Genomic DNA, 14,447 nt, shown 5'->3' with positions numbered 1-14,447 from the left:
TTTCTCCACAGAATCCATTCCTCACGTAGTGTCATTGAGAGGTTAAGACACTTCTTCCACGCAGGGATGTCCTGATGTTGCTGGCTCTGTGCTTCTTGGCCGGAGCTTTGGACCAAGCTTTACTTGGGCAAAAAAAGAGACAGAAGAAAGGGATGGGAAACAGCACAGCCCAGGTGGAGGCCCTTTCTAGAGCCAAGCTGAGTGGGGCCATGATCTGCCGGTGCTGTGCTCCTGCTTTTTGCCTTCCCTGCAGGCCACCCTTTCCCTGGATTTGGTCGGCTCCCAAGGCATGCCCTGCTCCCTCTGCTCCCGCCGGCCTGTTATGCTTGCTGCTTGCCAGACTGGCGAATCCACCATCCCAAGCGTGTTTTGGTTTGGTTCCTCCTCTTGACCGCTCGAGAAGGTGTGTTGTTTGCTTTGCCTAAGTGCTTCTGGGGCCTAATGTCCCGTTGTTATGTACAGACCATTTCTGCTGTCATGAATCATGTTTTACCACCCCTTTGCCTTTGCTTCTGCACCAGGCTTTTTTCTTCCAAGCAAACACATTTGAGTTCCGTGTTTGCGGCTGAAGCAGCATCCGCCAGGCGTTCAGCACGAGCTTCTCGCTCCAGGAGCCACAGACCATTTCTCGTCAAGCATAAATGGGCCGAGTTCAGCCTTAAAATAATTTTTCCAGACACACACAAAGAAAAAGGTTTTACTGAAAACTTTGTGCCGTCAAGCAAAATATGCCCTTCTCTTATCTTATCTGTTGTGAGTAACTCAAGCTATTTGCACAACGCCTTGTGCTAGGAAGGAGTTGTTTGTACATGTTTCACTCCCTTTTCTGCAAGTTTTGAATTTTGAATGAAATCTTTCTGTTCAAATGCCCCCCCCCCAGTCTTCACCCCACCCGCGACAATGTTGAAGTTTCTTTTGCCTATTCTTCCCTCAAGGTTTGGCCCAGCCCTCCCGAAATCCATTCGTTTCAGATGGTTTCCTATTAATTTCCAAGCCACTGTTGAGAGCTCTCAGCGTCTGGCAGTGCTCACATCCCCTTTCCCTTCTGTCCCACCCACTCGGCCTCGGCCCGAGAGCCCTTAACAAATGACTCCCGAGGAATTTACATGGCTAGCACTGGCTGACCAATAAAGCAATGCACAAACTCCATAACCGGGTCGTGCAGCTCGTGCGATTAGGGAGGAAGGCTGCTCCGGCGAAGGCACGAGCCCTCCTAACCCATTGCAGTTGGATCGCGGGACTGGGGTGGTAAGGGAAATGCTGCTTGTTCCGTAAAGGCTTTCTGCCCAGTTTTCCTCTAGCTGGTTGTTGGGACAGATCGTGTGTCAGCGGCGAGGTATCGGATTGGGGTTTTTCCCTCCTTTGGACGGGCTTAAAAGGTTGTATGAGAAGGAAGCAACTCCTGAGCTGGAGCTATGAGCTTAGTTTATGAATAACTACCAGGACCTACATGGCAACTCACACAGAAAATGTCGGAACCGTAAAAAACAAAATAATGATATGTCAGACAGAAGAAAACAAATCAAATCAGGTTCCGGAGAGGTCCTTTCTGTTAATTCAAATTATTGAAGTGAAAGGTAGCCATTTACAGCTGTCATATGCTTTGTTTTCAATGGGATTGGCTCTGCCGTTGTCCTTTTGTGCTGACTGTTACTTTGTTCTGTACTTATTCAAGAGATTGACACCAAAATGGAGCTTTGGAAATGGGTTATCAGCCTTAAGTGTAGAATTTGGGGCAAATAGACTGAGGATGGCTAAGAAGTTTGAATATGTATGCCAGTATTATTAATATAATTGAATTTATTTAACTCGTTCTGTGTACTGAGTATTTGATAATTTTTTAGAAGAACAAAGTTCTGACATTATTCTATTTACATTGTACCTAAGTAGCATGTGAAACTTTTAAGGTGGGTCTGTGACACAGGACACGTGACGTTAATCTGTTCATCCTTATTTATTTATTTGCTCATTTATTGCTTTATTGGGGTCAGTGCTGATAACAACAGCAGAGTTTGAACTTAAACCTGAAAAAAAAAAAAGCACTTGGCTCTATTTTGTTTTTAAAGAAACGGAAACAGTAAGGTTCAGGTGTGCTCCAGCTTAAACCAATGGCAAAAGTGTTCACTCACATGAGGACCAGATACAGCAGTTGTGTATCACAGCATCCTGCCCTAAGCTAGGTGGGACAGAAGCCATGTGCAATGTGCTCCACCAAGCTTTGCATGCCCAAGCCTGCCATGGGTGAGCCAGCACTCAGCGTGTACAAGAGATGTCACAGGAACACATTACTATACTCCCTTGCATCTCTTCCAGTCGTATAGTCGCAGTTAACTCCAAAGGCCTTTACACTCAGCACAATCCACAGTGACCCATGTTGGTGTTGGCTGATGATGTTGATCCTAAGACCTTGCCAGGTGCCTGAAAGACATGAGAAATATTTTTAATTAGATGAAGCTAATGCCGTTAATCTAACAGGCCTGCTGAATTTGTCCTTCTTGCTCATCCAGACAAGTCTGCAGGACTGTCTACCAAAAGTTTGTTGCAATGTTGCTGGTTTGATTATTTTTCCATGGGTTTCTCATTTAGCACTGTACTGTATAACTGAGATTAGATAACATATTGGATAAAAATATATAAAGTTAATGAAAGAGGAGGCATTTTGCTAGACTGTTTAATCATTTATATTCAATTTTTTATTCCAGTTCTAATCTTTGCTGAAGAATCGATATTAAAACAGATGATTTTTGTCTTCTTTCTTCAGCCTTTAATTTGAAAAAAAATAACGAAACAAACAAACGAAAAAAACATACAGTTAAGGTCAGCAGAAGGTGAATTTCAAATGAGGTGTCTCAGATCCTGTTCTTTTTCTGAAATGCACAGTGATTTCTTTTCTAAACCATGGGTATTTCCAACAAAGCTATAATTTCAATAGATTTAAATTGTTTTGAATTAACTCAGAACAGCAAGGGTGCCTCCTGAGAGAGTCCCTGCCTTGGTTAAACATTTTTTTAAATTTATAATATTAACCCTGGGCACGGGTAACGAGTACTGGAAATCTCTTCCTTGTACTTGTAAACCTTGTTTCTCAATTTCAACCCAAGGTTCAAAGGTTTGCACAAACTTCTTAGATCAGAGGTCAGGTACAAATTGCTGCACTTTGCAGCTCCATTCTGCCGATATGACAGAATTTCACAGCAAAGACGATTGCCTTTCATCCCCCTCTCCTCTGCACACGGGCAACGCCAGGCAGTTAAAAGCATGATATGTACAAGCCAGCCATTGGTACCTGGGTTTAATAAATAACTAACTGGGTTTCAGTGGTGCAAGGTGCATATTATAAAAGGGGTCAAATGTCAGTGCACAAAGTAAAAAAAAACATGCAGTCACTGACTAAGCCAAATGCTTTGAGTTTAATGTACTTTCGATGGCGAACGTTCACATCCAACTCTGTGGTTTGCTCCATGCTGATTTTCATTTCTGTGACCGTAGGGGAAGGGAACAAGTTGGGCCACTTTCAGCTTTCCTTTAAATCATTGCTGAAATCAGAGTGGCAGGCTGGGCCCCCCTCTTGTTGTTGCGGCATTCACGTGGTAAACAAAAAACTGTGAGAACGCAGCAATAAAAATAGCACAAAAGATTAGTGCGAACTGAAAAGTCTTAAGCTATTTAATTGTTATAAAATCAACTGAGCGAGTAGAGTTTGTATGAACAAGCCGTGTGGGCTGTGTTTCGTTCTGGCATCTCTGCAGGAGCTGGATGGAAAAAAAATAGATCAGAAAAGCTGAAAATGTTTATAAAAAAGTTTATAAAACTTTTTAGATGTTCTCACTTGCATTGTAGAGTGGAACATGTTGCAGTGATGCTAGCATAGGTAGATAGATAGATGGATAGATAGGTAGACAGACAGACAGACACAGACAGTGTTCTACATTTTAGTAACAACAACAAAAAAATAATAACAACCATGCACACACCTATCCCTACACCTCAGAGTTCAGGAAAGCATTTGAAGTGAGTGAATGACTTGGATCACTCTCTTTTATATATATATATATATATATATATTTTTTTTTTTTTTTCTCCTTAGAGAGAAGAAATGGAATAGGCAAATGTATCTTTCCTGTACAACAATTAACAGATGGTTCTATTTTTGTTTTTGCTTTTCAACTGTCAAAGTTCTCTTTTACTGTCTTTCTGACAGCAAAATCTCGCAAGCTTATAGTCCACACAAGGTGAAACGCTTCTTCCTTTCCTGGGAAGTATGCTTTTCAAAGCAGACCATTGGTGAGGAGGACACATTTATCTGTACCAGCATCTCTGCAGAGAGCACTGTTTAATTGCTTTCATGGTAAACAGACTCGGCAAAAAGTTTCCCATCAAGTCTAGCTCATCTACTATAGGAAACACTTGTTATATATGAAGTGATTATGTTGCACTTTATTTATAAGTCACATATATTCCTGCTTGACAGTAGTAATAAGAGGCTTTGTGGACTAGATTGAAATATGGGAATCTGGGGTGAAGGGAAGGGTTGTGTTTCCTGATTTGGTAAGCTGATAATAGTGATTACACAACCCATCTCTCATCTTCTCAGCTTCCCTCAACATGTGGCTTCAATATCTTGCAGGATAGTAACTTCAGGCTTAGCCAGCAACCGGTCCTATTGAAATATCTGAGAGTTGTATAATTATTTAGAGTTGGACTGGCTGAAAGACGGAGCTGGGGCAAACTGTACAACACACAGGTTACACAACTTGTTGGGACAAAGTTCTGAATGACTTGCAGCAAAGTGCATTATACAACACAGGAGGAGACTGGGTTTCACTTACCCAAACTTTCTTCAGAAGTGGCTTAAACCGAGAGGGTTGACTTTGCACAGCAATAGATCAAAAACACTCAGGGAATGTGTGCTTCATTGCCGGAATGCATATTGCAGAAACAGGGAAAATAAAAATTGTTTGGGTAAGATGCTGTAGGTATTGGTGGTGCTTTGGCATATTAGTAACTTTTTTTTCATCAGCATTGCTTCATTCTTACCTTGGTAAAACTGTATATACATGAACAGACTTTGTGCTTGTGATCATAGAAATACAATGACATTAAGCACAGCCCAGGCTGAGGAAAGTTTTCTCATTATATTGTTTGGGTTATCATTATTAAAACTTAGATTCTTTTGCTTGAATACTACTTTTGGAGTTTTTAGGCCAGGAGGTCAGATGGTTGATGGACCTTCATCCTGTGAATGTTCACAGTTGTGCTTTGATAGCACTGATGGATAATGCAAGTGGAACATCTGACAGACTTTGTAGGATTGCTTTCCAAATCAAATATGCCTTAGAAGGATGCACAAAGGGTTGGCAACCAAGTAGACAAGAATCTGGCACAATACAAACTTATTTTGTAGGAGAATTGTAATTTCAGTTCCATTTGTTTATTGTGTATAAAATGTTTATTGTGTATAAATGTTTATTGTGTATAAAACCACAGAAAGTGTTATAATATGGCTAAGAGAATAAGGTCTGTCACAGTTAACCTTTTGTAATGATGGTGATGAAAACGAGAAGTTTAACCTTCAAATCCTAGTCTGAAGTTGTAGCCAATTGTTGACTAAAGATCCAGTGTTCAACTCTGTCATTAACATTGAAGTTTTAATCTGGGAAATTCCAGCGTGTTAACTTAAGGAATAATTTCAGGTGTTTTCCTCCTAAGGAGCAAGAAATTAAATAATAGACTTAAAATAACTTTGCTATCATTTTTAACCAAATGCATTGCCTGTGATTGGTGCCTGGAGGATATAACCAGTCCCTGTAAGAATTTTAAGGCAGGGTTTTCAGTAGTACTCATCAGTATCTTAAATACAACCCTATTGAAGCCATTAGAGTCCTACAAATGACATCGGGGGAGCAGTGCTAGGTGCTGAGTACTCTTGGAAATGTCACACTTAATTTTTTGTTTCTTTAAATTGTGTGCATTTTCAGACGTTCCAATAGGAAGCAGGACCAGCCACAAACAACACAATAAAAAAATAAATAAAAATGAAGCCAACAGCTTTTAGGGTGTTTTAAATGAAACCAACCACTGCTAACATGCTTGGGCCACTTAGGACAAATTTAAGCAACTGAGAATAGTGCATGGACCCCTGCTTGGCTGTAGCTCCATGCTGAAAATGGCTTCTCATGCCCAGAAGGTTAACCTACTCCATACCAAGGAAAAAAAAAAAAAAAAAAAAAAAAAGGCCAGAAAAAAAGGCCAGAATAAATTCAGAGTTTAAGCTTGAAATACAAACTCTTCCACTGAAATCAGTGACCTGACCCCTGCTGATAAGAACCAGATCAGGATCCTTGGTGTCGTTAGCAGAAGTGGAAAAGTCATCAGCTAGTCCAGGGACTTAGTAGGTCAGAAAATCCTACTGTCCCGGAAAACTTTGTGTGTGAAGGAAAACATGCTGCTGCTGTGCCTGTTCATGTCTGAGCATACAAAGGAGGTGATGCGGTGCAGCAAACGCTGCTGCATGTGCATCTCCTTGGGTCCCCCACATCACCGGAGCCAAAAGGTGCCTCCCTGGTGACCCCAGCGTGACTTGGGCATGTCTGATTGCTGCAACACAGACACACACATAACTATGGGAATGTGCAGCACTGTAGCAGTGCCAACAGCAGGATAACTCACGTGGCAGACGTGTCCTTGTCAATACCTGGCACAGGGCTGATCCACGAGATTACTTTCCCAAGCTGCTCACAGCAAGCAGCTCATCAAGTGAACCACTTTCTCTAGAGTTGTGCCTAAGTGACCCAGACTTGGGAAAGCCACCTTTTCGAAGCATTTAAGCTAGCCTGGGGCAACTTTTCCACCCCACTCAGCTGCAGGTAAAGCAGTGTGTCTGACACACTGTAGACAGTTGTCATGGCCCATTGGCCTCAAGTTGTTTTTTTTTGTTGTTGTTGTTAAATGTCCATCGTTCATCCATCATCCATCCCTCTGCTGAGCACAGACTTTTCCCTAGTGATCTTCCCTTTCCAGTAGGAATGAATTACAAAAAATTTCCGTGACCAAAAATCCATGCTGAAATGCTGCGCTCCCTCTTGCACGATGCAGCACAGGATTCAGCTTCAGACTTTTGCATTTTGTGAGCAACAGCAGGTAGGGTTCCCAGCTCTGGGATCCAGCTCCTGCTGCCCTCTGTTGAAAACCGTATTGAGGAGTAGCGTTTGATGCTTTAAATGTAAGTTAATTTGGAGTCAGGCACATGAAACAATATTTGAGCCACTACGTTATTTCTGATCGTTGGCCCTTTCCTTTTGCTGTTTAGATGGTAAATCTGTAAAGAGGCAAACTGTTCTCAACAAGAGCATTTCTGTAGATACCCAATGTCTATCATAAAGTTACACAGTCACTATTGGTAAGCTGTTGTTGTTGTTTTGTGTATTTTATGTAGGTAAAGTTGCCATTAGAAAAGAGTCAACTTAAAGACCTTTAACTGCAGCAGTGCTTCTCGAGGTGCTACTGCAGGCCAGCAGCAGGATTACTGTTTGCCCTTATTATTGCAACCAAAAAAAAGTAGGAAGGTCACATTTAAAACAGTAGCTGGTATTTCACTCTGTCAACACAGTGTATTTAGTTAAAATGTTGGTGACTGACCTTCCCTCTGCAGCGGCAGGGGCTGCGGCTTGCAATGCAAAGCTGCGGTGGTTCCCAAGGCAAGCAGGCCGGCATGCTTCCGTGAGGGCATGTAGTGTAATCTCAGCAGGAATTTGTACAGTCCAAAGCTCCCAAAACTGTCATCAGGAGGATGGCTGGCACAGAATTTAGGGGTCTGGTGCTGCACCTACTGGTGGGGTGCAGGTGCCCCCGTGCATCCATGTGAATCTCTGCCCTTTTTTCCTTCTCCCCAGCCTGCTTCTGGGGAAAGGTCTGTGTGAGATGCTCCACACACTGTCTAGGCTGATAGCAGAGCAAATGTCAAAGTTGTCTGCAGCCCACGGGGGTCCCTTGGTGCTCCTGCTGCCTGCTGTAGGGCCAGCACCCATGGTGTGTGACTGCTGGCCCACAGAAGGACACATGATGCCACCAAATCTATGCAAAACTGGAGGGATGAATTAAAGCAAACATGAGTAAAACCCTTTATAGGGAACAAGAGTGGAGTTGACAAGCGATTGCAGCCACAAGGACACCAGCTGTGGCCCTGTGTTTGCAAAAGCCTCTTTTATCATAGATGGATCAACAGAGGTGCAGGTGGATGCATAACTTCACGGGGCGATGCTGAGCACTGTACAAGACCAGAGATAAGATGCTATAGGGACTGCCTTTTTTTTAAGGCAATCCTCTTTGCTTCAGCAAACAATGAAGCTTTCTGGGAAAGCAGGTGGGATTGCCTCACTTTGTACCATGCAATTATTTCCCTTTTTATATTTCTCTATCTCCTCAGTACATAACTGGCCTTTTTTTATGCCTGCCTACCATGTCCTAGATGTAGAAGTTACTCTCCTTGCTGCTCCTTGTGTCTGCAGACCTAGAGTCATGTCTTTGAAGGCAATTGGATTTCTTCGGCCTCAATCCAGCAGCACAGGCCACCCCAGAGATGCAAAAGCCAACCCTTCTTAGCCATGGGAAAGAGAAAAAGCAACAGCAGAGAGGGAACAGCTCTTGCTCCCAGTGGGGACAGGGGAGACTTTTTTCTTCCCCTCCCAACAGCAGCCAGCTCTTCTGCAAGCCCTTGGGCATCGCCTTCCAGCTGGGGCCCCGAGCTACCTTCATCCTGGCACGAGACACCAGCTCTTGGCTCCGCATTGTTGTTAATCAAGGCGTGGTGTTTTGATTTAATAAAAGGTCTGCCATGGTGAATCAGCCTGCTCACAGTGTGCTTTAGGTCAGTCCCTGCCAATGTAGTAGGTTTCCCATTTGATAGTCTGAGCTGTGAGGAAAGAAAAAAAAAAAAAGAAAAAGAATGTTAAAAAGAAGGTAATTAATGTTTAGGGCAAGAACTATTTGCACATGCCTGATTGGCAGCAGGGAAGGAGTTTCATAAGCAGGAGGAAGTGAAATTTGAATGGTTTTAGTGAAACGTGTACATCCGAGAGCTCACCTGCAAGTGAAAGAGAGGCCTTGAAGCAGAGACGCTGACCCAGAAGGTTTGCAGGTCTCTTGATATGCTGGCAGAAGTTAGCATCCACCTAATGGGGTGTTGAAAAATCCAGCAGACTTTACCTTTTTCTAAGAGAAAAAAAAAAAAAAAAAAAAAAAAAAAAAAAAAAAAAAAAAAAAAAAAAAAAAACAGTCTTGTTTCAGTCCAGATAATTATTCATTTAAAACTTGGTCATCTCCAAAGGGCAACCTTTCTGATCAGAAATTAATATTTATGCCTGTCTCTCTTTTATGAATCTTTACCATGGAGATCAGGCGTACGTTCCTCTTTGGAGGCTAGAAACCAAGCTCTTATATTTCACAAGACACTGCATTTTAATGTAAAACTTCTGCCTCTGCTCTTGACACTGATCACACCTCAGGGATGTGCTGAAATCAGCCTGGCTTTATTAGGACCACTGGACTCACAGTGTTGGCTCCTGGGCCTTGTGCACCTCCAGATGCATGGTAGCAAGTTTTCATGACTAGGTTACTGGGGACTGAAAGAAGGCATTGGTAGTGTTGAACACTTCAGAAATAGGTAATTTTGAAAACAGTTTTCTCAAGAATGATTGCTTTTCCATGTGGACAGGTTAGACTGTGCCGGCAGTCCTTCAGTAAGGCAGTAACAACAGGAGGAGGGAGCTCTCAGACCAGACACCCTGCATTTCTTCTCATCAAAATGGGTGATGTCTGAGCCTTGTGAAGGTGTTGATTGTGTCACTGTGTTGGTTGGCAGTGACTGTTATCAGGTGCATATTTAGCTACATCAAGTAGGCCTTCACAGGCTGTGAAGCTGCACAGAAAAAATAAATTCATTTGATCGTGAATCTTGATTCCCAATAAATTACAGAATGATAAAAGACATTTTAGGTTCAGGGTGATTTTTTTACTCCAATACGGTAATGTTTGCAGCTAAGGTGGCCATCAGCACCGAGCAGGAGCTTCAATTACAACTTCTGGTATTAGAAATCATCTTAGTGAGGCTGTGAGACCTGGTGAAATGCAAAGTGTTGGAGAATGAGCCAGTTCCTGGACAGCCACTGGTGGCCCCAGCCGAATCATACCGGCTGGTTTTGTTGGGAGGGGAGGCTTTGCTCCATCTCTCCTCTCTCCCAGTGACCATCTGCAGCCTTCTAGGCTGTAGTCTCAGTGCCTGAGCCCTGAAGATAACAGAATACAGAGACTTTTATTTTGTTAGCTGACCTAAAACTGAAGGTAATGACTCATTTTTAAACTTACCTAAACCTGGGACAATAAGTAATTCACTTGCCAACAGGTGGCCCGTGTAAAGGTAATGATTATTCCCCAGTAAAGTGTCTGTTTAACAAGTTTAACATCTTCAGGAACAAATTGTCAAGAGAAAAATGAAAATGTTTTTCACCACTTTAATTTCTTCTAGTGATGTCAAATAATTCCCAGAAGTAAAATCGAAATGTCTGACTCTGACACATTAAAAAGGGGGAACATTTCAATCTCAGAGAAACAGTTTTACAAACAACATTTTAAAACGAGAAGTTTTCAAAACTGACGCACAGCCATGAAAGATCTGGCTCTGAAAGAAATTATGTTTTCTGAAGCAAAAATACTGCCTGGGCATCACCATCGCTATTAGTGCCCCTCCATCTTCTCTGCCTTCCCCTCTACTGTCCATATTTTTGAAATGGCTGCATGGCTAATTAATCAGAGATGATGCAAAGGCTGATGGAGTTGTAAATATCAGTGAGGAGAGACCAACTCTGTGGCACTCAGTAGGTAGGATCTACTTAAAAGGTAGCTGGGATATGGCTGAGCACATACGGCCTTGGTGAGACAGAGAAGTGGGGAGAAGACTGAAGGGTGGTCTTCCTCCCTGTGTACCACAAGGGTGAAAAAAGTCTGGAAGTCGAGAGAACTGTGGAAAGAGACACAAAAATGATACTGGTGAAAAGATGACTGATTGTGAAGAATTAGAGTTCAGCCTGCGAAAGTTATTAAAAAGAAGACAGAGTTGTGACTTGATGACACAACTTAAGTATTATAAGGTAAAAACAGAGGTATTGAAAGACTCTTTACTCAGAAAGGTTTAATGTAATGCTAGCTGGAAGTAAAAGGCAGACAAATCTCATGAGAAACAGCATACACTTGCTTGTCAGAGGGAATGATTAACAAACAACCCATAAAGGGAAGCGCTAGGGTTTGCAGCAATTTGATGCCTTAAAATCAAGGATTTCCTGGATGTCCTTCTGGAAGATGTGATTTACTCAGATAAATGTTATAGGACTCAATGTGCCAATAATAATAAAACGTAATGGCCCATGTCATCCACAGTCACTCATATTAAATGACCTGATGGTCATTTCCAGCTTTAAAAGTCAGTAAATTAACTACTCTGAGCCCCAAAGTGTCTTCTTTTAATTGTGCTTGGAGAGGGATCCCAATGCCTTGCAGTTGTAGTAGGTGGCATTTTCAACCTCCTCCTGTATTTCTGCATTTCCTGCCCTGTGTCTGGGTTTGAATGAAGAGAATCGTTTCCCCCTGATGCTAAAGTGTATTTATTATTTCCCACTTGACTGTTCCTATGAAGGCCTAGAGGAGCCAGGGGATGGTACCGAATGGGTGCTTCTCTTGAAAAAATGAGCTTGCAGGAGGCCAGGAGAGAAGGGTGGCTTTCTGGTGGTAGCTAACACCTTCTAACGAGTGTCCTGCTTCTTCCTGTGTCCAGGTTTTATCGGGCTTTGAATGAGTTTGACATCATGACCGCTGAAGACTCCACTGCAAGGATGAGCAACGATTCCTCCAACGTGGCTGCCACAAAAGTCCCCGAAGGCGTAGCCGGTGCGCCCAACGAGGCAGCTCTGCTGGCGCTGATGGAGCGCACCGGGTACAGCATGATCCAGGAGAACGGGCAACGCAAGTACGGCGGCCCTCCTCCCGGCTGGGAGGGCCTGCACCCTCCTCGCGGCTGCGAAGTCTTTGTGGGCAAAATCCCCCGCGACGTCTATGAAGACGAGCTCGTCCCCGTGTTTGAGTCCGTCGGCCGCATCTATGAAATGCGCCTGATGATGGACTTTGACGGGAAGAACCGTGGCTACGCCTTCGTGATGTACACGCAGAAGCACGAGGCGAAGCGAGCCGTCAGAGAGCTGAACAACTACGAGATCCGCCCCGGCAGGCTGCTGGGTGTGTGCTGCAGCGTGGACAACTGCCGGCTTTTCATTGGAGGCATTCCCAAAATGAAGAAGAGAGAGGAGATCCTGGAGGAGATCGCCAAGGTGACAGAAGGCGTGCTGGATGTCATCGTGTACGCGAGCGCTGCAGACAAGATGAAGAACAGAGGCTTCGCCTTTGTGGAGTACGAGAGCCACCGAGCAGCAGCAATGGCCAGGAGGAAGCTCATGCCGGGAAGGATCCAGCTGTGGGGACACCAAATTGCTGTTGACTGGGCAGAACCAGAGATCGACGTGGATGAAGATGTCATGGAGACTGTTAAAATCCTCTATGTGAGGAACTTGATGATTGAGACCACAGAGGACACCATTAAAAAGGTCTTTGGGCAGTTTAACCCCGGCTGTGTAGAGCGGGTGAAAAAAATACGTGATTACGCCTTTGTGCACTTTGCAACCAGAGAAGATGCCATCCACGCCATGAACAACCTCAATGGTGTCGAACTGGAAGGCTCGTGCCTGGAGGTTACCTTGGCCAAGCCGGTGGACAAGGAACAGTACACTCGCTACCAGAAAGCAGCGAAAGGAGGGGCCGCAGCAACACCCGAAGTAGCTCAGCAACCTAATTATGTTTACTCTTGCGATCCGTACACACTAGCGTATTATGGATATCCGTACAATGCCCTGATCGGGCCCAACAGAGATTACTTTGTGAAAGGTTAGTAAGCACAATTAGGGGAAGTGATGGGCAGGCTTGATCTCAGGCTGACGTGAACCAAGGTCTGCCTGAGCCAAAGGACAGCTGGTGCTTGGCACTTTTTTCTTAAACACTCTTTTATAAGTCTTTTTATCATATGTATGGTCCATCTCATTTAAAGTTATGACTACGCAGAGTGTGTTTATCTAGAGATAATTGCTAAAGTACATGCCAGTTTGAAGGAGGCATCAAAACTATGCTAAAAGAATGAGCAAACAGATGAAGCGTGGGGTAAAGAAGAGAGGGATCTTTTTTTTTATGAGTGTTGTACTGTCTGGGTAAATGGACAGTCCGAGGACTTCAGCTTCTGATGCCTCCTCCTGAACAGCTTTATCCTGAGTATTAGACATCATGACAAAGGATGCTCCCTCTGCCTTCTCCTAGAGATGTGGGTCTGGTGAGAGCCACCCAGCAGACCTGGTCATCCAAAGGGAAGGGTGTCGGGGAAAGCCTGTTGGAAACTCTCCAGGTGTCATCTGCCCTCTGCATTAGGATGACAGCAAGTGATGTGTCCTTCATAAAGTCTGTTAAGAACTATTAGCAGAAGGAATAACATGAGTGCAGAATGATTCTTTTATTATGTATGCTTTAATTAGTTATGGATTACAACCATTACAACCAAAATTAACTGGAAATCAGTTATTCATTAAAAAAAAAAAAAAATCTAGCAGTTTTAATTGGTGTAATAATTACAGTTATCCTGTACTTACAGGAATTGTAGTTTCCTGAAACTTAATGTGCATTTCCATACAACAGGCAGTTTAGCATGAATGTATTATTCAGGCACCCACGTAAAACAATAAATATTTTTAACTCTAGCTGATCAAGAATTACAGCCTCAGCTCAAATTCCAGATCTGTACTTGTCATGAACCACAGATGAGCTAACCAACAGCCTAAATGTGCAATTAGGCCATCACAGAGCACATTAATACCACAATGTCCAAAGTACTGTTTTAAAGTGTGTGGTGCTGCTAAGATAAATAGAGGCAGTACTGTTGGAGATGTGTAATATTCACATACACAGAAAGAAAGCAAAAGGCTCTATTTAAAATATATTCAGTGGTGGGACAAAGCTGATTAAAGGCCAGGTACAGCTTTGGGCCACCACTACATGGCCCCATTGCTGAGAGGCTGTTTCCTCTGGAGGACAGCTGAGAGCAGAAGCTGTTTCTGCTGCATAGAAATCGCCTCTGGAGGAGCCTCTCTCTCCCTGCTGACTGTACAACACTCATAAAACTGGCCACAAGAGTTGCATCACCATAAATAAACCGTTAATTTACAGTCAGAAAGATCAAGAGCAAAACTTTCATAGTCTTACTAGGTGCATCTAAGGCCAAACTCTTCTGTTTTCATAAACAAAGTCACTTAGATCAAACTGACAGCAGCAGCCTCATTTCTAAGTACATGCTTCCTGGTTTCCCA

General features: G+C 43.3%; 1 protein-coding gene across 9 annotated transcripts in view; it reads left to right on the top strand.

Moving 5' to 3' along the window:
* Window positions 1-14,447, top strand: part of RBM47 (RNA binding motif protein 47) — a 76,011-nt gene that overhangs the window by 54,810 nt on the left and 6,754 nt on the right. For 6 of the 9 annotated variants that reach the window (XM_084518418.1, XM_084518419.1, XM_084518420.1 and 3 more), the window contains exon 2: window positions 11,825-12,984. In XM_084518418.1, coding sequence (XP_084374544.1) covers window positions 11,825-12,984 — 1,160 coding nt within the window. Of the gene's footprint in view, window positions 1-279; window positions 404-1,122; window positions 1,249-11,824; window positions 12,985-14,447 lie in introns of those variants that run through there. The other 3 variants (XM_084518415.1, XM_084518416.1, XM_084518417.1) reach the window with 3 other exon arrangements.

This window comes from Aythya ferina, assembly GCF_964211825.1.
Source record: "Aythya ferina genome assembly, chromosome: 4".
Lineage (NCBI taxonomy): Eukaryota > Metazoa > Chordata > Aves > Anseriformes > Anatidae > Aythya > Aythya ferina.
Note: the sequence above shows the minus strand (reverse complement) of the source record. Positions and strands in the feature narration are given on the sequence as shown.